A 21029-nucleotide genomic window follows, 5' to 3' on the forward strand; every position below is an offset into this window, starting at 1 on the left:
GGTAGACAAATATGAATTAATGTCTTTTTCTTTCCTCATTTTCCCCTCTATTGCTCGGTGCCCCTTTCGAAGTATCCTCTCATCTCTGCAGTTTGACCACCTTTCTTGCCCCTTCCCCCCCCCCAGATACCCAAAGGATTTATTTCCTCCCGAGTTCGCACACCGCAAAAGCCCTCTCAGCTGCTGGTAGTGGGCGGCCGTGGCATTCTTGTCGTAGTCGGTGCGGATATATATTACCTACCTGGGCGGACATGCAGAGGGCCGCGTAGGCAACACGTCTAGTCCGAGAAAGTCCGCGGAAACAAACATATACAGATATGGACATGTACGCACATTCCCGGGGTTTAGAGATGGAAGACAACTAAACCTCGGAAAAGGCTGGCGAGGCGCTTCATCTGATATACATGCACGCGGTATCTACATATATGAAACGCCCCGACGGTTGTTGTATCTCAGCCCAGTTGCTAAACAGACACACGGACTTACAACCAACATCCGCTTTGTCCGCGTGGTTCGTTAAGTACTTACAAATGACACATAGTCCAACATATCGCATTGTCACCTTTCTGGCCGTGTCTTGACGTCTACCCGCTTACCAACCAATGCGGCTTTTCGCAGCCAAGGACGTTTCCCGCCCGCCCGCGTGGCCCCCCACCCCCTCCTTCATCCTCCATCCTCTCCGGCGCCGTCGGGAACAACTTAAGGTGTGTCTCCTGGGCCGCTGGGCTGCCTCGTGTGTGTATGTATGACAGCGGCCGAGTCTTTTTTTTTTTTTTTTGGGAGGGGTGTGTTGGGGGCATGGCCCCGGGCCGAGCAGAACATAGCTGCTGCTGCCATCCGATCAGCACGGCACACGCACACGCACACGCACTCTAATTAAGGTGTATTTATATATATAAAGAAGCCCGGCGCCATTAGGTTCGTGTGTGTGTGTGTGTGTGTGTGTGTGTGTGACTTTGGACGGCGGTCCTTGTGAGGCGCAGGAGCCGGTTTAGTTGGTTCACCGTGAAAACGAAGCGGCTGGTGCATACAGCACTTCGCTCGTGTCTCCCTGTGAGGCTGTAGGCATGGGGGGCCAGGCGGCGACACCGCAACTGTACCAAATGCCGTGATCTGACATGCTTTGCCAACAGAAAGATTAGTGTACGTCTATGTCGGGTGAGGCCTTGGACCTTGTGGCTAGGTAGCCATGGACCCAAAACTCCCGTCCCTTGCGCCGCGTGAATATTCTTGGTTAATCTATTTTCCATATTTCTTTGCTGGCTTGCTAAGGAGTAGGCTGTTACTAGCTTGTCGGTGAAGAGATTTTGTTGTTTGCACAAAAAAAAACAAGATAGTCACATTAAAGCGAGAAGCGCTATTGTAGTCGGCTGATCCGGCTGCTGTAGGCCGCCATGTGTTCTAATCCATGAAGCCATTACTGGTATGAAATTGCCCGAAGCAGAGGCCTCAGAGCTTCCTTTCTTCACACCCATATTCTTACTATTTGCTAGTGACTATATCTCTCTCCTTCTGGGCCATGTTCTGTGTTGTTTTGTGTATATCGGCGTAAATTATATTATGCATTTTGATGTCATTGTTAAGAAGAGTGGCTTCAGTCTGTAGCGCGATAAGGGTACTACCAACGATGGAGACTCCTATGACACAATTCTCGTTAGAAAGAAAATTATAAAATATTAGAAGATAAGCTTCCAGCGAAAAGAACTCGAACGTAAAACTAAGTGAACGTCTTTTGTTGCTCGGATCTGAACTGTGCTGACGTTTACTGTTGCTGGGATGCGAACTCAGCCATCTCCATTTCAAGGCGAGATGCCGATTTTTGAGATGCCATAGGAATCTTTGCAGTATATAAAAACGGCCAGGACAAGCCTTTCATGGGTATTTTTGGAAAAGAGATAGGCCTCTGGGGTTTTAAGATCGGGATGCCGACAGCTTTTGCCTCGGCAAAAAGCTTTTGGGGCGGGCGGTAAGGGTTTGAGGCCTTTCAAATCTTGAAAAGCCCCCAGATAAGGCAACAAACATTCAGGGATTGGGTTGTAGGTGCCTAGTTTGTACGAAGTGCCTTACTTGCTACCTACACATCATCGCATCCAACTTAGACTTATATGGGCCTCCGAAATCAGCTACAAAATGCCTAAGAAAAGAGTCCAAATATTTTTGCTCCCATCGAACGATTTAGCCAGGCCACAAGTCATAGCCCAATCCAAGCTGATTTGATATATAGTGCCGACATAGTTGCAGTGATACTAAACCACTTGTATTGCAAGGGGGTAAGAGTCCCCTATTCATTTGTTTCCCCCTTTTTGGGACCTCGTTGGTGTTCAACTTGTGCGGTTCGAGACTTGCAATTACAAGTAGACCTTTTCACCGATGTCTCAACGTTGATAGGTGGGCGATCACAAAGACCCTGAAAATCACAGGATGCGTACAGAGAAGTGCAAAACTTTCGGCAAATGCGTAGATGGAAGTGTCTCAGCGTGGCCCTTTTTGCGCCGACAAAAGCAATTTGGGGTGACCCATTTGAGCGGTGGGCATGTAGGAGAAGGTGTCTAACTGAAGGCTGAGACAAAATCGGGATCACCAGCGGCAACCCAATGTGCTCACAGACTTCCGCCCCGAGTCAGTGTACCGCGAAAAAGGAGGCTAGCGATTTTGGAGCGGGCGAACGAGACAAGCAGTTTTGGAGATGCCCTGGCTGAGACGACTTGGCTGACTGATGCTGGCAATAGCGCGGAGAGAAGTATCTAGGAACTTGAAGTTAAAGCCGAGAGAATCTCGAATTACCTAGTAGCGCCCAGTATTCGTACCTGGTGTGCAGTACGCAATTGGTGAGAAGAGAGTTGCAACCTGCAGCAAATAGTCGTCGAGTCAAGACTACAGATCACCTTAGCTAGGACATTAGCTATTGCGAATTTGCGTGATGGTGGTGAGCTAGGCTGCAGGTGGTGAAGATTTTGTTTGTCGTGCATTTCCAACCGGGCAGGAACGTCTTGTTCCCCTTGGTGGTGCTTTCCTGTGTAGAATGTCTCGGTCTGATATATTGTCTTACAGCTGTATTCTCCGAACGCTGCAGCTCAAGACATCATGACAGCTTTCACCACAGAAACACAGCGGATGTATGTAGGTAGGTAAGCTGCCGCCAACGGCGACCTTGGGGACTAAACTCTGTGGCGGGAAATCAGGCCATCCAAGGTCATGTCGTCGGCAAGCTGCAAGAGGCATCACAAAGCCATTCATTCACACACAACCTGACCTAGGAGGGGAGGGGTAAGCGGGGTGTTGAGGTGAGCGAATCTGACAGATCCGGACTGGGCAACCGAAAGCGGAAGATAAGGTCGGGTGGTGGTTCCCAACCGTGCCACCAAGCTACAGCCACCACCTATCCAAGGCGAGATCTCTCGACACCCTTTTGACTAGGCGCTTGACTAGACTGCGACGTTGGAATCAACATGGTTAGCGTAATGCAATTGAATTTGGCCACCAGCGAAACCAGGCCCTGATGGTCCTGGCCTTGGGGGGTGCGACGCTCCATGCGTATATTTGGGAGCCCGGTGAGTTTACGGTCCAGTGTTCGAACCACAGCCATGTTCAGGTTTCCCCCGTGCCAAAGTTCGACATGACGACATGATCTTGGACCTCGGGAGATCGAGTTTTTTTTGGAGCGGTGGCTCTGCCGTCCAGTCGTCCAGGCCAAGCCCTGTCAGACGAAAGCCCCGCAACGCTGCTGTGGACTTGTTACCAGGATCGCCCAGCTCAAATGGTGGCCGGTGCATGAACCGAAAGGCGAGAAATCAGCGGGGCCGATTTGCGCTTTGCCGACACCCGAGCCCTTGTCCGTGAATTCTTGGGAGGGAGGCCCTTCCGAGGTCACTCTGTGATGGTTGGTCCTTGGAGGCAACAGGCCCAGCTCTGAACCCATATCAATGTTACCATATAGGGCGGGCACGGGACGCAACTTCAACGGCGATGCATGTCAGGCTTCCAGAGGCTTGGACAGATGGGCCGCTGTATTGGATGTTACTACCTTGAGAATAATCCGTCGGGGGTACGAAGTACAGGACAGGGCAGCGGGGCGTCGAGGACCGCTTCAAGTTGAAGCCCTGCCGTCGTCCTTTGTGCCTTCTGAAAGAAGGTAAGAAAGAAGCTCAAGACCAAAAGAAAGCTTAAAATTGCGCCGTACACTACGCGTCAATTCGCACATTCGGAGTGCGGCACTCTTCTATTTTGCCTCGGGTAGTTATTTTAAGGCACGACGACTGAGGCCTCTACTGCATGGCTACCTAGATACGTTTGGACCACTGGCAAGAACCCTTGGTCATCCAAACTGTCCGATGCTATTGTCACAGGTCACATGGCTGGCCTTTGCTCCGATATGTTCTGTCTGCACCATTCAGACGGGAATACGGAATAGAACTGGACACCACTCTATCACCCTCACTCCCGGCCATCTCGGCGTTTGTCGCCTCTGGGAGGAAAGAACTTTGCAGGGCTTCACGGACTGCTAGCTTCCACCTGAAAGCTCCTGCTATGTTTAGGTAGCTGCTTTGTTTTGGCCCCCTTATTGTCCGGGATTGATTGCGGCGTTCAGCTACGGCGTCTGCTGGCTTTCTTTTCTTCTTGCGCCTCTCTCTAGTCCCGCCCACGGAACACGGATTATTACCTAAATAAACGCATCGAGCGCTTTGCTGCACTCGGTCGCCACTCGCGACTGGCCATCCTCCCGCCCCTCGCCGGTGCCCTGCTTCTGGGCGCCCGGACAGGAACCCACTAGGTACGGAATAATAACTCTCGCGGGCTCCTGATCGACACCAGGCCGAGGACCAGGTTCGAACCGGTGACTGGCAACTGGTGCTCGTCTCGAAACATCCTTGCTGGCGCTGTCGTCCCAGCCGCGACGCATATTAAATGCCAATCATTCTCAATCAACTTTGCTCAGGCACCGAAAGGAGATTCCTGCACAAGGCGACCCTGAGCACACCACCCACTGCGACGCGGAAGCTGCGGGGATCCACCGCGGCCAAAGCGCCTAGCGAGCCCCCTGCACGCAGTACGCACCCTCTCCCCACTGCGCTCGGATGTTTGGCGCCCCACGTCGCTTGGCAGGTTCTTTTGTCCCCACTGAGGCTGCTGGCCGAGCCTGAGCCTAGCCAGGCCCTGGCCGCGGATCGCCGTATCTTGATTCTCATTTGATTGTTTGAAAACGCCCGCCACCGCCGCCCGCCTCCGCCTTTGCTCCCTGCCAACACACCACCGCGATCCCCCCTCCTCCCAGATCCTGGCGAGGCAGCGCCGACGACGACGTCGACGCCGACCAGACCGCCATGCAGCGCGTCTCGGCTCTGCTCCCTTCGTGGGACCGCCGCTCCCGATCGAACAGCACGTCGTCGGCCAAGGTACCTGCAGCCCTCGACAAGGTTTTTGGATGGGCCGAAAAGATTGCCCCTGTCAATCGCATCAACACGGCTGCCGCTGCACCCGCGCGGTTCGGCCGTGAGACGTACTGGCCGACGGCGCTCGACCGTGAATGCGACAAGGCAGCTAGAATTCTCAAGTCGTTCTGCTGTATGTGGTCCCAGCTTCAGGCGCGATGCACTGTGCGCCCGACTTCCTGGTCGACGGCTGGCTAACATTGGTACCAGGTGATGGATTCCTTGCCCAACAGTCGACTTCAACAGGCGCGGTAGACTCCCGCTCGAGCGCGGCCTACGTTACACAAAAGATTCCGCCACGGATAATACAAAATGCAGTCGGCCTGGCCGTCTTCTCGTGTATGCGATCGGGTCTCTGGATGTCCGGATCTGGCGGAGCCGGTCTGATCACGGCCCGCAAGGCTGACGGGACGTGGTCGCCGCCTTCGGGAATAATACTCCACACTGCTGCATTGGGCTTTGTGATTGGAGTCGATATTTACGACTGCGTCCTCGTCATCAACAGTGTCCAGACCCTGGAGTTGTTCACACGCCCAAGACTAACGCTGGGCATCAACGTCAGCCTCACAGTGGGGCCCCTCGCCCCAGTCGGGTCGCTGGATCAAGATGCCCGATGGAACGGGCTCGACGATACCGTCTTAACATATGTGAAGGCTAGGGGCAAGCATCAAGCTGTGGAACTAGGGGGTTCCTTAGTCACCGAGCGCGGCAACGAGAATGAGAGGTTCTACTGTGGCAATGTCGGTGTGCTGGATATTCTCGCTGGCAACATCCAGAAGAGCATTCCTGAAATGCGTCCACTATTTGAGGTCATCAAGGCTGCCGAGGGCCGCTCCGATTACGACACCGCCTTGATGGCCATGCTTGCACGGCAGCCGGCACCTGGCGATGCTGTGATTGAGAGCCCCAAAACGTCACCATCTTCAATCCCAAAGTCGCCGTTTGGCATTCCCGAACCCGAGGATCCGGACCCGTTTGGCGTCATCGGCCTTGAGATGGCGGGTATAGAAATCAGAGAAGCAGGAACGCACCAGCGGCCGACAAGCTCGCAATTTGAGTTTAATCCGAGCCCAACGAGTCCCGTATTTGCTAGGTTCAGCCGCCAGAGCATTGACACGTACCTTTCACGAAGCAACCGAGGCAGCTGCATGTCAGCCAAAACCGTGGCCACCGCAATGACGGACGCCGGGACCCAGACAGACGTTGGGAGCAGTCCCGAGACGAGTGTCAGCCGTGCCAATAGTGACGACGGACGGGACAACACACCAGAGAAGCTGCCGACTGTTGTGGAGCCTGAAGAGGTTGACTATACTAAAATAGACACAAGCGCGATTGAACAGTTCCGTCGTCGATCGTTTGAAGAGCCAACGATGACCGCCGTGGTTTCGGCTCCGAGGGCTAAGCCCGAGGTCGTTGACCAAGGCGTCAACACGGACAAGTCAGAAGTCGATTCCAACGCGCCGGCTGCGGATGAGCGGGACGAAGACGCTGATGATGAAGAGGAAGAAGAAGAAGACGAAGAAGAGCCCATCATCTGTGAGGTAGCCACCACGGCACAGCCCACCCGCGTTGCTATTCGGTCGCCCCAGATCACCCAGGTTATCCAGGCCAAGGGTGCCATAGTTACCATTCCCAAGAGGATACCCCCTCCCCTCCCACCGAGGAGTCCTGCGCGGACGTCAAGAGCAAGCAAGAGCGATTTTGGCGGCGACGTGGCTGCCTTGAAAAGCCCGCTCCGAGGCTCGTTCCTTTCGACCGATCTTCCGACAGAAACAGACTACACGCAACATCCTAGCGATGGAGCCGCAGATAACTCATCCGCCGAGGTATTTGCAACACCCCCATCTGTTATTGAACCGGAATCTGCCAAAGAATTGTTTGAGACGGTAGAGCCTGAGGTCCACGGTCACAGAAACAACTCTTCATTGCCTGCGGCAGAAGATATAACCGTGGAACAACGCCGGAGCACAGACAACTCGTCCCAGGAGCCGCGAACACCTTCAGCACGGGAGCTTGCTTCGTCTGCGGAAGATTCAGAGCGGGAGCCGCGGACACCCCAAATCGAGAAAGATTTTGTTGGCCTCGAGAGCGAGAAGTCCGACATGGGTAGAGTAAACGGTGTGAGCATTGTCTCGCATAATTCTGAGTCGAACTCGGTTCTAGTTGCATGAGTATGATGCCGGCATGAAAATGAACAAAAATCGGGCGGGCGATTCAGGGCCTAGAGCTTTGTGCCAGCGCCTGTGGTGTATGATTTTGGATATGGGATGGGTGTTTTTCGCTGTATTCCTAAGGATGTTTGTAATGGGATGATAACGGGAATCAGCAGCATGGTAGGCCATTTGGGATGTTCCATTTTTAGGCGTTCTTTGCACGGCTATACCCCGTGCGTTGAACGGGGTCGGAGGGACGTCTGGCGTTTTGAAAGATTAGCCGGCTCCGACGTCGAGACGCTTTCACATTTTGTTTTATTCTATCGATGTCGAACCGGCTTGGGAGGTCTGCCGTCATGACGTTCGCTGAAAATATAAGATACGACCCCCTACAAAGCCTACTACCTTAGTAATGTTGCCGGGCAGGTTAGGTAGTGATGAAAATACTTTAGCGGGCACGAGGGAGCCTGAAGCGTATAATGAATCAAAAGTTGGCAGCTGCTTTCAGAAACCTAGAAAGTACCTGCCTGTAACACGCACATGCTGTGAGTGTGCAGCTCTATCATGGAGTTCGCAACAACTAGCCTCTTAGTGTTGCATTCTCTCCGTGAAGAACGGGACGTGCAAAGCTAGGTTACTTTTGTCTTGTGTAGTAAAACCAGGTGTATGCTATATACAGTTCAGTTACAATGCAGATAAAAAAAGAAAAGATTCCCATCATTCCAAAGAGGTCAACGCTTTCCGCTTCTAGATATATATTCAAAATACGAGGGACAGGAGACAGTGAAAAAAGAAAAGATTTTTACAGCTTGCCACTGCTGCCCTGGGCCAGCTCAGCCGCAGCGCCACCAATTGCCAGCTTGCCCGTCTCCTTGACCTTGGTCTGGAAGATTACCTTGTTTTCCTCCTTCCACATCTCGGTGACGAGAGTCTGGCCGGGGTTGACGGTGCCAGCGAAGCGCACCTTGATGTTCTTGACCGGGCCGAATCTATTTATCAGAGTGTTAGTCTTGCTCTTGATTGCGATGCTCTACTTCTCTAGCTTTTGCTACTATTGCGTATTGTCACACTGGCTTCTAGTCTCGTCTAAGAGCCTGGATAAGGCGGGTGTGGACAGTGGATGAACGCGTGGTAAAAGCTGACCAACGGGTCGAGGCGGGGAAAGATGAGGCAGCGAGAAGATTGATTTGTCACGTACTTTTCATAAACGACCTTGCCGGCAATGCCGAAGAAGCACAACCCGTGCAGAATGGGCTGCTTGAAACCGCCCATCTTGGCGAAGTTAGGGTCGACGTGGAGGGGGCTGGATTTTGGTTCATGTGTCAGCGAGGGTCTTCGTATTTCTCCACTGCCACATCTGAAAGAGGAGAAAGGGGGTTGCTCACTTGTAGTCGCCGCTCAGACGGTACAGGGCCGCCTGCTCCTCGGTGGTCTTCTCCTCGACCACAACGTCAGGCATCCGGTTTGGTGGCTTGTTGGCAGCGGTGCTGGCGCCGCGGTCGGCAGGCTTCTTCTGGCCGCCAAAGCCGCCACAGCCGCGGAGGAACACTGTCATCTCGTTGTAGAAGATCTCCTCGCCCGTCTCGGCGTTGGTAGTGGTGATGCCGCTCTTGACCACGGCCGCGTTGCCCTTGTCCACCACCTCAAGCAGCTTACCCTTGGAGATAAGGCGACCGGACGTGGGGATTGGGTACTTTTTCACCTCAAGATATTGCTCCCCGTGCAACAGCATCATGGGATTGAAGTTTGGTACGAGCTCCTCTAGGCTGTAGGGAAGCTCGGCGTCGAAGGGGGGGATCACTCCAAAGGTCGGGAGGACTTGAAAGTCATCGCTGCCCTCGCTTTAAAAAAAAGTTAGCCAGTGGACACGGAAGCTCGTGAATAATATGTTAAACTTACAAAACGTATCTCAAGTCATTGCGCTTCGCCCCAATGCCGAGGTTGTAGAGCATAACGTCGCGTTCGGTGTACTTGAACTCAGTGCCTACGGCTTCCGCTTTGAGAGCCTTTTGGATGGCCTCGAGATATTGATTGCTAGATGATTCACTCTGCATCAAACGGCCAAAGCGTTAATATATCACGACATTCTAAGTCTATATGGCTATGATACATGTATAGGAGACGAGATCGTTGGTTTTAGTACACAGGACAAGGGGGGATCATACCTTTCCATCACTCCGGTTCTCCATGTTGGCCATGATCTTCTGCAGGCTGTCTTGGGTCTTCTCGGGGTGGTCGGCGCGGCTGTCAAAGGTAACAATGTCCTTCCAGTGCTTGACGACCGCCTCGGGCGTGAGCGGCACGTCGACGGGGAAGCCGTGACCACCCGTCCGCTGCCATCTTGTCTGACCAACCCAGCCGCTGCCAACCTCGTACAAGGCGCCGGTGGGGTTCTTGGGAACCTTGTCGCTGGAGAGAGCCAGGATCAAGGGCGCAATGTACTCAGGCTTGAAGGCCTGGACGAGCTCCTCGGGCAGGATTGTCTTGGTCATGGCTGTGCCGGCGTTGGGGGCAATGGTGTTAACGAAAATGTTGTACTTGAAACCCTCGAGGGCAAGAGCTCGGCTAAAGCCCAGAATGGCGCATTTCTAGGAGGTGGCATGTCAGTAATTACAATTCGTCCAATTTCGAGATTGAGTGGCCACTTCAGCTTACCGCCGCAGAGTAGTTGGCTTGACCAAAGTTGCCGTAGATGCCGCTGGTCGAGGTAGTGTTGATAACACGGCCGTACTTCTGCTTCAGGAAGTATGGCCACGCAGCCTTGGTGACCTTGTAGGTTCCGCGAGCGTGGACATTCATGACGGGGTCCCAGAGGCTGTCGTCCATGTTGTTGAAAGCCTTGTCCCTGAGGATTCCGGCGTTGTTCACGACGATATCGACACGGCCAAAGGCGTCAATGGCAGCCTTGACGACCGCGTCGCCGTCCTCGGCCGAGAACTTGGCACCGACGGCCTTGCGGCCCATCTTCTTGATCTCATTGACCACGTCGTCGGGGTTCACGAGGTCATTGACAACCACGTCGGCGCCATGCCTGGCAAAGGCCAAGCAATATGCGCGGCCAATGCCAGCACCGCCTCCGGTGACGAGGGCAACGCGGCCGGTGAAGTCGAGCTTCTCGCCCTTGTCGTTGGGGCCCATCTTCATCGAGTCCTCGAGGAGCGACAGGAAATCGTTGGGCCCGCTGGGGTACTGGGGGTTGGAGAAGTCGATGACTTGGTCCCACTTCTTGATGATGGCGCCCGGGGTGTAGCTGTCGTCGCACTTGAGGAGCTGGCCGCTGGACCGCTCCCAGCGCAACTTGGCGATGTGGCCGCCGCCGACCTCGAAGATGGAGCCGCTCTCGCTCGTGTTGTTCTTGTGGACCAATACAGCCACAAGAGGCACAACCCACTCGGGCCTCATGAGGGCGAGGAGGTCAGGGGGCATGACGGTCTCGGTCATGCGGCTGGCAGCGATGGGGGCGATGACGTTGGAGATGATGTTGTACTTGGCGCCCTCCTTGGCCAGGGTCTCGGTGAAGCCAACCATAGCGAGCTTTGCAGCCGAGTAGTTGGCTTGGCCGAAGTTGCCGAAGAGGCCGGCGGCCGAAGCCGTGTTGATGACACGGCCGTACTTTTGCTTGCGGAAGTGCGGCCAGGCGGCGCGGGCGCACTTGTAGCTACCCTGGACGTGGACCTTAAAGATGAGGTCCCAGTCTGCGTCCTTCATGTTCTTGAAGCTGACATCGCGCAGGATGCCGGCGTTGTTGATGAGGATGTCAATGCGGCCAAAGCTCTTGATGGCCGTCTCGATGATCTTGTCGCCATCCTCGACGCTGTTGTAGTTAGCAACTGCCTTGCCGCCTGCGGTCTTGATCTCGTCAACGACAACATCGGCAGCCTATTAATCCAGGGCTGTTAGTTAGCACGTTTCTTTCCCATTTTTCCATTTTTTTTTTCTGCCTGCACTATTATTTACTGACCTTGCTAGAGGCGCCCTCGCCCTTGAACGATCCGCCGAGGTCGTTGACGACGACACTGGCTCCGCGCGAGGCAAAAAAGGTGGCATAGGCCTTGCCGAGGCCACCGCCCGCGCCTGTGACGACGACGACCTGGCCGTCGTATCTCAATTGGTCTGCCATCACGATGTGCCAAATTTGAGTTTGTTGGTGCTGGGGCAGCTGTGCTGGTGTTGCGCGAAATAATGGCTTCCGCGCGGGTTACAGGCGGCGATGGGCTAAATAGGTAGCAGTTCACAGATTTGCACGCTGCACGCAGATACCTCAAAATATGGCCGGTTGATTGAGGGGGGTTCCGGGTTGGAATGCACGGCAACTGTTAATGGCGATTGAGCCGGAAAAGCGCTTCCACTTGTTCTAAATACCTGAGTCTCGGGAGGTCATCAGGGCCTTGCTGCGCCCACTGTTGCCGGGCTCTTAAGCCGAGGCACCACGCCCGGCCAATCGCCCCGTCACTTCTTGCCCCACAAGCTCTTCTGCCGAGGCGGGGCACTAAGGGGCCTAGCCTAGCCACTGTCCGTCACATGCAAACTAAATCTGGGGTCGAGGGCGGGTGTGCTTTTCCCAGCTAGATGACGAAACCGGGGTATTAAGGTAAGGTCAGCGTTGTTGGTGGCTTCTGCACTGTAAAGCCGTACCGACAGTTTATGTTGCTACATCTGCCATGAGACTGAATTTAAGGTACGGAGGGCGCCTTTAAGATTTTCTTTAATTCCTTTAGTCCCATTTTCTATTTTTGCGTGTTTGTTTACTTTGGACACTGTCGTATCGCCCGTCCTCCGGACTTGCTGTTTGGCCTAGCGTAAATACGTGCATACCGTATGTATGTATGTATACTTGTATGTACACGAACTGGGCCCCATCGGTGAGACCATGGATCAGGTTAAATATCCGGGGTACGTATTTGGCGGCCGAGCTTAAGTAGAACATGTGCTTGACCAATGTCGGCGGTCACATGAGTCGCCGGAAACCGCTCTCTCACGAAACACCGAGACTGGCCTGATCGGAGATATTCGTACACGCACGTATCCGCACCTTGAGTAACACTGAAAGCACAAGGGGGAAGGAAGCTGGGAATGGAATAACTTGAAGTCTGGAATGGGTGTCGGGAGAGTTTCCGGAAGTCTTTTGGCTGTGCGCCCCGAGCTCTGTTCTTTTCATGTAAGGTTAGGTGCGGCCTGAGGTATCCCGTATTATATCTTACCTTATTCCTTGACGGGGGAACCGTAACACAACCTTTGACAGGCGAAAAGGGGCAGCGTCAAGGCGTGAAAAATATTCCCAGCTCCCCCAACCAACGGTAATTGAGGCGACAGAGATTGCTGTCTGTCCAACAGTCTAGGCTGCTGCTGAGCTCCCGGCAGCTCCCTCGTCCCGTCGGCCGCCTGGGGCGAGAGAAATTCGCCTATTTGCTAGTTCCGTACGTCAAACGTGAAATGAATAGTGGAAAGCGGAGAGCTCCCCCACATTCCCCAACGCCAATTGCAATTGCTGCCCTTGCGGCCTAGCGCAGATAGAGGAGACCCCTCAGGTCGGCTCTGTCGTCATCGGAGGATCCTCCATTCATTCCCCCACGAAACAAAAACAAGGCTCCCACGAGGCTGCCGCAGGCGGCGGACGGTCGGCTCGACTGGCTGGAACCACGAGCCCCCACCCACCTCATATGCTTGCGTGCCCAACTGCGACTCGGACACGACTGCACGAACGACACAAGCAAACGCCCGTTTTGATTTGCCCAGAGGCTGCTTGCCACGCGAGTCCACCTGCGAAACCTAAACTCAGCTGGCGACTAGGATTCCCGCAAGCATTCCGCGGGGAAAAGGGGGAAAACCGAAAGAGTATTCAGTACTTACTTTGGTACTGCACCGATACAAGTGCCACGGAGCCGGGAAGCGAAAAAGGACGGAGAACCTACAGCCCCAGGTACAGTACCTACCTTAGTTGGGCATGGCCGCCACACCAGACGAGCCGCTGCTGTCGCGCGTTGTCGACGACAAGTCACCCATCTGCATCCCCTTCATCCTGTCGCGGCTCGAGACGTACAAGCGGCACCACCACTACCAGCCACGCCGACCCTTCATCATCGGGCTAAACGGTGTGCAGGGCGTCGGCAAGACAACCTTGGTTCGCGCGCTGGCCGAGACCCTCCAGGACCGCGAGGGTCTGTCGACGCTGGTCGTCAGTATCGATGACTTCTACCTGAGCCATGCCGACCAGCTGGCTCTGGCCGCCACGCATCCAGACAATGCGCTAGTGCAGTACAGGGGCGAGCCCGGTAGGTCGTGTTTTTATCTTACTTTCTTTCTCTTCCCCCTCCCCTATGTAGAGAGAGAGAGAAGGAGAGAGAGAGAGAAAGAGAGAGAGAAAAGAAGAGAGGAGAGAAAAGAATAATTGGCCAGCCATGAAACACGTTACCGAAATACCCAAAAAAGGTTGACTCGTTAAGGGAACCCACACTGACAAGTAGGGGGTGCCGCTTAACTCGCCACCCCACCCCCTTTCTATGCAGGCACGCACGACATGGTATTAGCAAAGTCGTTCTTTTCCGCCCTGTGCCGCGGCGAGCCCGCTAAGGTGCCCCGGTACGATAAGGCCGCCTTCTCGGGCCTGGGCGACCGGCTGCCCGAGACCGAGTGGACGGTTGTCAACACCGAGGACAGCGCGCAGCCGCCCGTGCAGGTCATCATCTTCGAGGGGTGGTGCGTTGGGTTCCGCGCGCTCGACGACGCCGCCGTCGAGGCCAAGTGGAAGAGCGGCGACACCCGCACGCTGCACTCGCACACGCTCGAGCACCTGCTGCTCGTCAACTCGGCCCTGCGCGACTACGACGCCATCACGGACCTGTTCGACGTCTTCATCCATGTCGATGCTGAGGACACACAGTACGTCTACGACTGGCGGCTCGAGCAAGAGGCACAGCTCCGCCGTGAGCGCGGTATCGGCATGCCTGACGAGCAGGTTGTCAAGTTCGTCGACGCTTACTACCCGGCGTACGAGCTCTTCTCCGACGGCGTGCGCCGCGGTATCTTCTACCCCGACCGGCCGGGTTGCCAGCTGCGCCTAGTCGTGGGCCGTGACAGGAGCGTGAAAAAGTCCATCATCATATAGACAATAACGCCGTTATGATCTGTCCAGTCATGGTGATAACAGGAGTGGGGAGAGCGGAATATTTACTTGCATTTGCAAAACTGCATGCCTACCTCACCACCTTAGCTAGCTAGCTACCCACAAGCTATCTATGGATTTGCAGGACTGTTGAACCTGCTCCGCCAAGATACGGCCGCCTCTGCCAATGCCACCAGAGAGGAGACGATGAGAGAAGAAGAAAAAGAAAAGAAAAGAAAAAGAAAGAAAGAAAACGTATCTGTATTCCATATAAATGCAAGCCGTGAGTTACCCGTTTCCGTGCCGCCTCGCATGGTCGTCATAAATAATAGGTTCGTGATTCATCAGTGTCGTTGTCATGTATACACCCCTTGTATCCCCTTTGTAATGAACCAACCCCCTTGGAAGGGTAATTTTGTTTGTTTTTTCGTCGGTTTTGTGTGTTTCGTCATCAAGTCGTGAGTAAGTTCTTGGAAGAGAGTGCCGGCCGCCGTCATTCCATCCGCCCAGCTGTCATCATATATATATGTCCGTGACGGCAATAGGGACGGAGCGAAGATAAAAAGAGAGGAAGAGAAGAAGAGAGAAAAGAAAACGCCCAATATGAAGCAGAACGAATTACTGAGCGAGAAAATAAAAGAGGCGAAAGGAAATGAGAAAATCATCTCGGATAGTCTCACACCTACACACAACGTTAATGCCATTCACACGAGGAAAAAATGCACCCACCCTCTCTAGATCAAGCACCAACACAACAAAACGCACGTGAGCAAGGCGAAAGAGGTCAACTCCCCGCGCGGTTTTACAACTGACTGGGAACAGCAATAAGACGGAAGCAGAGAGGAAGGGTCACGGAGAAGAGAAACAAAGGGGAAAAAAAAAGTTCTGGGCAACCGCCTCAAAACTCCAAATCCATGTCCTTTCCCTGCATCATGGTCTGGCCCTCCTGCTTCAGATCTTCTAGAGTGCGCCCTATGCCCTCAATCTTAACGCGGACGGCTTCCTCGCGGGCCGCAACTTCGCCCTCAAACGACTGGATCAGCTTGCGCTTGTTGCGGCGGGCCTTCTTCATATTTTGAACGACCGATGTGAACTGCTCGAGAAACCAGTCGCCGGCCTCGTCCCACTCGTCAACCGTGATGCGGGTGAAGAACTCGTGCTGGTCGAGGCTGCCCTTGCGCTTGTAGTGCTCCAACCGCTCCTCTATGGGCCCGCCCGCCGGCAGTGCCGCCTGCTGCTGCAGAGCAGCCGCCTGCGGGTCAAAGTCAAATTCCTGGCCCCTCAAGTCTGAGTAGCTCATGGCGTGTAGCTCTGCGTCGTTATAGTCTAAGCTGTGGCGCCGCTTCCTGACTGACGTCTCTTTAGCGGCGGGTTCCTTGAGCCGACGGCTCTCTGTGCGTCGCAACGATGTCTCGACGTTGAAAAGATTTGCTTGCAGCTGCTGCAGTTGCAGCTGCTGCTGATGCTGCTGCTGATGCTGCTGCTGCTGCTGGGGGACAGGTTGCTGGCGAACCGCGCGTGGCGTACGCTGCAAGGCGGCGTCTTTGATATCCTCGGGGCTGATTTCACTGCTGGTCTGAATCACGGCGGCCTGTGTATTGTTGAATGCAGGCTCGTCTAACTCGACGGCAGAAAGGTTCTCGAAGACAGTAGAACGCTTGTGGAGGAGTTCGCGGTCGCGCTCCCTCTCGAGTTGCCGGTCTCTCTCTCGCTCCTCCTCACGCTCACGCTCACGTTCGCGGTCACGGCGCACTCGCTCTTCTAGTCGGAGCTTGTCTATATGGCTCCCAGCTTCGGAATTTCTGTCCGGGGACATTCCCAGGCCCTGGCCCTCTGATCTGTCCGAGAAGGAGTCTCTCTTCAGGTCACGGGCATCCCTGTGTGGAAGCTTGGTACGTCTGAGGTTAAGTTTGCTAGGGGGGGAATCGTACAGCTGGCGCTCGTCTTGATATACGTCGTCTAAACGGACGGCCTGGTGGTTGTGGGGGATGCCGCTCGAGATGCCGGTCACCAGGGGCACAGTAGTGTGGCTGATCGGACCATTGGGTGGCGTTATGACCTTGAGCAATCCGTTCTCGCCAATGACAAACGGCAAGTTCTCATCGTGCCGACTACGTTGATTTTGATTGTGCTGCTGCTGCTGCTGCTGTTGTTGAGTCTTGGGAGGACTCGGAGGGGCGTGGGATTGGTGCGGGCGCTGGTAGGGAGCGTCACTGTAGTGGCGGCCGTGGGCGGGCTGGTGACCACGATATCTGCTGTCGGATGCAGCCCTGCTCTCGTTGTCGCCAAACATTGAGGCAACGGTCGAGTCTTCCCACGCGTTTTGGCCACGCGCAGTACCAGCAGCACCACCACTGCCGGCGCCAGCGTTGTCCGAGGCCGACGTCCTGGTCCGCTGCATCGGGTGAAAATGTTGCGCAGGGAGGCTCGAAGAAGCGGCAGGCGTACTGGTGGCGGCAAAACGGCTGCCCTTGGGCACGGGTATGGAGCGCGTGGTTACTGTTGGCGCGTCTTGAGCTTGTTGCCGGGCGGTGACAATTTCTGGTGGGGGTTGCAGCTGCTGGAGATGGGCCTGTGCCTGTGCCTGTGCCTGGGCCAGTGCCTGTGCGTGGCCTACCACTGGCGCGGGACTTGCAGGTAGGCCCACCACGCCTGCCCTGGGATTGCTGCTGCTGCTGCTGTTTCCAGGACCACTCACACTGCCATCGGACTGGCGCATGAACAAACCCCCCATCCCGCCCAGCTTCTTCTTTGCGGTCGGCATCATACTAAGTCGCATAAATTCCTGGAACGCAGAACCCGGCGCGGGCGACTTGGACAGTGGCGGGTGGCGGGCTGCCGTCGTTGGCACGTCAGGAGGCCGTTGTTTACTTGTTTACGTGTGAGCACGAGCTGCGAGGACCGCGTCTGCGTCTGCGTCTGCGTTTGGCTGTGTGGATGTTGTGGTGGCATATGGGTGTGGGTGTGGCAAGAACTCAACCGTTGTTGGTTGCGGGATGGTGACGGCGAAACTTAGGTTGACCAAACGAGCTGCGACTCGGGTTATTATCTGCTCGAGAAACCGTTGGGCTCGCGCCCTCGATTCGACGACAGTTGGGTATGGAGGTGGGAGCAAGCGATGCGGAAATGCAGAGGTGCAGCGCAGTGCAGTGGTGCAGTGCGGGCAGCCCAGCCGACCTCGAGGTATGTGGGACTAGGTGTTGACTACGGACCGTCGTCGATTGTGGAGAGCCAAAAACAGAAGGAACAAGAGGGGGGGTGTCCCCTTTGGTTTCTCGATGCTCGACGTTCTGGCCTCATCCGGGGGTGGAGGGCGGCATCGTGGTTCCAATGGCAACGGCTGCCCCCCCCCGTGCAGGGCTTCTGAGAGGACAAATGTTCTAGCTGGCCGCGCTAAATTCCGGCTCCCACACGTTGTCAGGTGAGAGCCCCAGACGGCTTTATGCAGGGTCTACAAACACTCTCGGGCAGGAGTGAACGGCGCCGGTTGAGGAGATGTCGAGTCTGGCGGGCGGGGATCGGCTCAAGCTCAACAACCTCCCGTCCCCCCGTCGTCGGCCCTTGTCGACTTGCTGCAGCTGGCATCCAGTTGACCAGTTGACCCCCCCTGTCCGCCTCAAGGTTCCTCCTTTGCTCTCTGTCGAGGGCGCCACACTTCTACACGTCGCGTTGGCCAGTTTTGTCTGGTGCATGGCCGTCGCACCTCCTGACAGGCCGCCCCGTTTTCTTCCCCAGCCTGCATCGCGAAGGGAAAATGGATTGGACGTGCATGTTTCTCTCTGGCCATTGGCCACTAAGAGCTGCTGCTGCCATCGCTTCGACGAGCCGTTGCGTCTATTCCTGCATACGACCCATGCCTACCCAACGTCCCCCGCGGCCGAATGCGCCATCCGCAGCGTAGACGCCCGATGATGAGGACACCCTCCGAGTCCGCCGTCGCAACCACGACGACGAATCATCCTGATAACATGGTTGGCCTGCCCGTCTGCGACGAGCCAATCACGGCTCGAGCGCAAAGGCCGTGGTGTCTGTCGCGACTCGTTGAGGCCGGGCAAGCTAGCTTCCAAGGGGGGTTGGGACGGGATGCCTATGTCTCCCTACCCTACGACCGCACTCGACGATCATGTATGAGAGAGACAGAGTTTCCGTCCGATCTTGGGAAGCCGCTAGGTGCATCATCTCATTGGCGCGCACCGATGCGAACGTGGTCTGCTATACCCTCCCACATCTCGCCACCCCCCTCCCCCCTGATTTGTTCTTCTTATCGGACAGCATGCCATGAGTCAGGACGATCGCCACCTTCTGACCGAGGGTCAAGAAGCAGATATCTCCAGGTCGGTCGGTGACCGGAGTGCCGCTTTGGGAATACCTTGATCATGGGAGCTCAAAGTCTGCTTAAGAACAGTTGAAAGGGGGTGCTAAGGACAAAGAGAAGCTAAGGACAGCCCTCTCGACCTACTTCTGCCACTTCTCATTGTAACACTTCCTCTCTCCAAGAGATATGGGCATGCAAGTGGTGTCCATAAATGGTGGAGGGGCAAGCTTCTACACCGAGCTAACGCCGCGACTTGCCGTGATATCGTCCGCCGGCCTGGAAACTACCGTTCAAAGTTCCATTTACCTCCTTGCAGGAGAACCATTGCAGACGATATCGGCAAGCAGAGATAATTCGGGAGATGATTTCAAGTTTGGCAGTGTTATCGGGTAATGCACCTTGGCAGCCTTCCCCCGCCGTTTGCCGTTTTCTGTTTTCCTGTTCGTTTCCTTCCACGTTCACGGTTCTAGTATTCTCTTCAAGTGTCCAAGTTCGGAGATACCGCACCAGTGACCACACCACCTTAACCGGGTTCACTTTTGGCATGGTCCAATGAGAGTAGTCTTGGCGATCTGTGGAGTTAAGTGTGGAACCATTCTAAGCGCAAACGCGCGAACCCCGCGCACCAATGCCCACCCCCCTGCGATAAGATAAACCCCTCCATCAGAAATTAACAAAGCTAAGGGAGGTGAGAAGTCGATTTCTAATCTCGCCACACCTAGGAAAAGTAACCACACACCCTTTTCGCAATCGAGTTGCAAGACCCGCGTTGGAACTTATCGCAACGTCGCAGTCATGGCCCCATCACTCGAAGCACCTGAGACCGTCGAGGATGTGCTAGCGAACCCGCTCAAGCAGAAGCCGCAGCTCGTCGCGCCCGAACCCGAGCATTGCCCCGGCCCCGACTCGGAACAAGCTGGTGTCGCCGACTCGTGCGCCGGCTGCCCCAACCAGAAGATATGTGCCTCTGCGCCCAAGGGGCCCGACCCGGATGTCCCCCTCATCACGGCACGGCTCGCTAGTGTCAAGCATAAAATCCTTGTTCTCAGCGGCAAAGGCGGCGTAGGCAAGAGCACGGTGACCTGCCAGCTTGCGCGCGCATTCGCTACCAACCCAGACATCACCGTTGGTGTCATGGACACGGATATATGCGGACCCAGCATACCCAAGATGCTCGGCGTCGAATCCGAGACCATACACATTAGCAGCGCCGGCTGGTCGCCCGCCTGGGCAATGGACAACCTGGCCGTCATGTCAATTCAATTTATGCTCCCCAACCGCGACGATGCCATCATCTGGCGTGGGCCCAAGAAGAACGGCTTGATCAAGCAGTTTCTCAAAGACGTTGAGTGGGGTGACCTAGACTTCCTCCTCGTCGACACACCGCCAGGCACGAGCGACGAGCACCTGAGCGTTAACACATTCCTAAAGGAGAGCGGGATCGAAGGCGCCGTCATTGTCACGACGCCGCAAGAGGTGTCGCTGCTAGACGTGAGGAAAGAGATAGACTTTTGCCGCAAGGCCGACATCAGGGTCCTCGGGCTCATCGAGAACATGTCCCTATTTGTTTGTCCCAAGTGCACACACGCCAGCGAAATATTCCGCGCCACCACAGGGGGAGGAAGGGCATTGGCACAGGAAATGGGCATTCCGTTCCTCGGCTCCGTGCCGCTAGACCCGAGGATAGGCATGTCGTGCGACTACGGCGAAAGCTTCTTCGACTCGTTCCCAGACAGCCCAGCCTGCAAGGCTCTCAAGAGTGTTGTCAGAACCCTTGCTGACCAAATAGGGCTCGACCCAAATGAGATTATGCCCGCCGACGAATCATGATAATAACGCCAGAATATCCCCCAAATCACCAGCACCCAAAGTTTTTGTATATAATAATAAGACATCTTAAAAGCGAAATAGAAGCATCATAGCACGTATTTGGTATCTGATCTGTCTTTCAGCTGCGCCCGAGATCTAACTCTGCCCTGATTTGCACCGTCTCGCTCACGTCTCTCGGCCACTCTGACTTTATCGCACTC

At 55.2% G+C, this 21029-nt stretch overlaps 5 protein-coding genes across 5 annotated transcripts; 3 read left to right on the forward strand and 2 right to left on the reverse strand.

Moving 5' to 3' along the window:
• Window positions 1-5321: 5321 nt before the first annotated feature.
• Window positions 5322-7600, forward strand: B0T26DRAFT_744710 (uncharacterized protein; the record flags this gene model as incomplete). The annotated part of the gene is made up of 3 exons (XM_060444449.1): window positions 5322-5562; window positions 5640-7255; window positions 7313-7600. The coding sequence occupies 3 exons, from the start codon at window positions 5322-5324 to the stop codon at window positions 7598-7600; spliced, it is 2145 nt and encodes a 714-aa protein (XP_060289319.1).
• A 464-nt stretch (window positions 7601-8064) lies between these two features.
• On the reverse strand, window positions 8065-11947 carry B0T26DRAFT_734163 (uncharacterized protein). Its single transcript, XM_060443183.1, has 7 exons — window positions 11544-11947; window positions 10238-11461; window positions 9748-10170; window positions 9482-9630; window positions 8968-9423; window positions 8781-8885; window positions 8065-8571 (listed from the first exon to the last, which is right to left on the reverse strand). Exons 1-7 carry the CDS (start codon window positions 11700-11702, stop codon window positions 8385-8387), a joined length of 2703 nt encoding a protein of 900 aa, XP_060289320.1. The 5' UTR covers window positions 11703-11947; the 3' UTR covers window positions 8065-8384.
• A 1579-nt stretch (window positions 11948-13526) lies between these two features.
• On the forward strand, window positions 13527-14687 carry B0T26DRAFT_757656 (P-loop containing nucleoside triphosphate hydrolase protein; the record flags this gene model as incomplete). The annotated part of the gene is made up of 2 exons (XM_060446276.1): window positions 13527-13854; window positions 14089-14687. The coding sequence occupies 2 exons, from the start codon at window positions 13527-13529 to the stop codon at window positions 14685-14687; spliced, it is 927 nt and encodes a 308-aa protein (XP_060289321.1).
• An 895-nt stretch (window positions 14688-15582) lies between these two features.
• Window positions 15583-17448, reverse strand: B0T26DRAFT_757657 (extracellular mutant protein 11-domain-containing protein; the record flags this gene model as incomplete). Its single annotated transcript, XM_060446277.1, has 1 exon — window positions 15583-17448. The coding sequence occupies one exon, from the start codon at window positions 17446-17448 to the stop codon at window positions 15583-15585; it is 1866 nt and encodes a 621-aa protein (XP_060289322.1).
• A 2346-nt stretch (window positions 17449-19794) lies between these two features.
• Window positions 19795-20829, forward strand: B0T26DRAFT_659898 (P-loop containing nucleoside triphosphate hydrolase protein; the record flags this gene model as incomplete). The annotated part of the gene is made up of 1 exon (XM_060438987.1): window positions 19795-20829. The coding sequence occupies one exon, from the start codon at window positions 19795-19797 to the stop codon at window positions 20827-20829; it is 1035 nt and encodes a 344-aa protein (XP_060289323.1).
• Window positions 20830-21029: the final 200 nt, after the last annotated feature.

This window comes from Lasiosphaeria miniovina (assembly GCF_030549165.1).
Source record: "Lasiosphaeria miniovina strain SMH2392-1A chromosome Unknown B0T26scaffold_9, whole genome shotgun sequence".
Lineage (NCBI taxonomy): Eukaryota > Fungi > Ascomycota > Sordariomycetes > Sordariales > Lasiosphaeriaceae > Lasiosphaeria > Lasiosphaeria miniovina.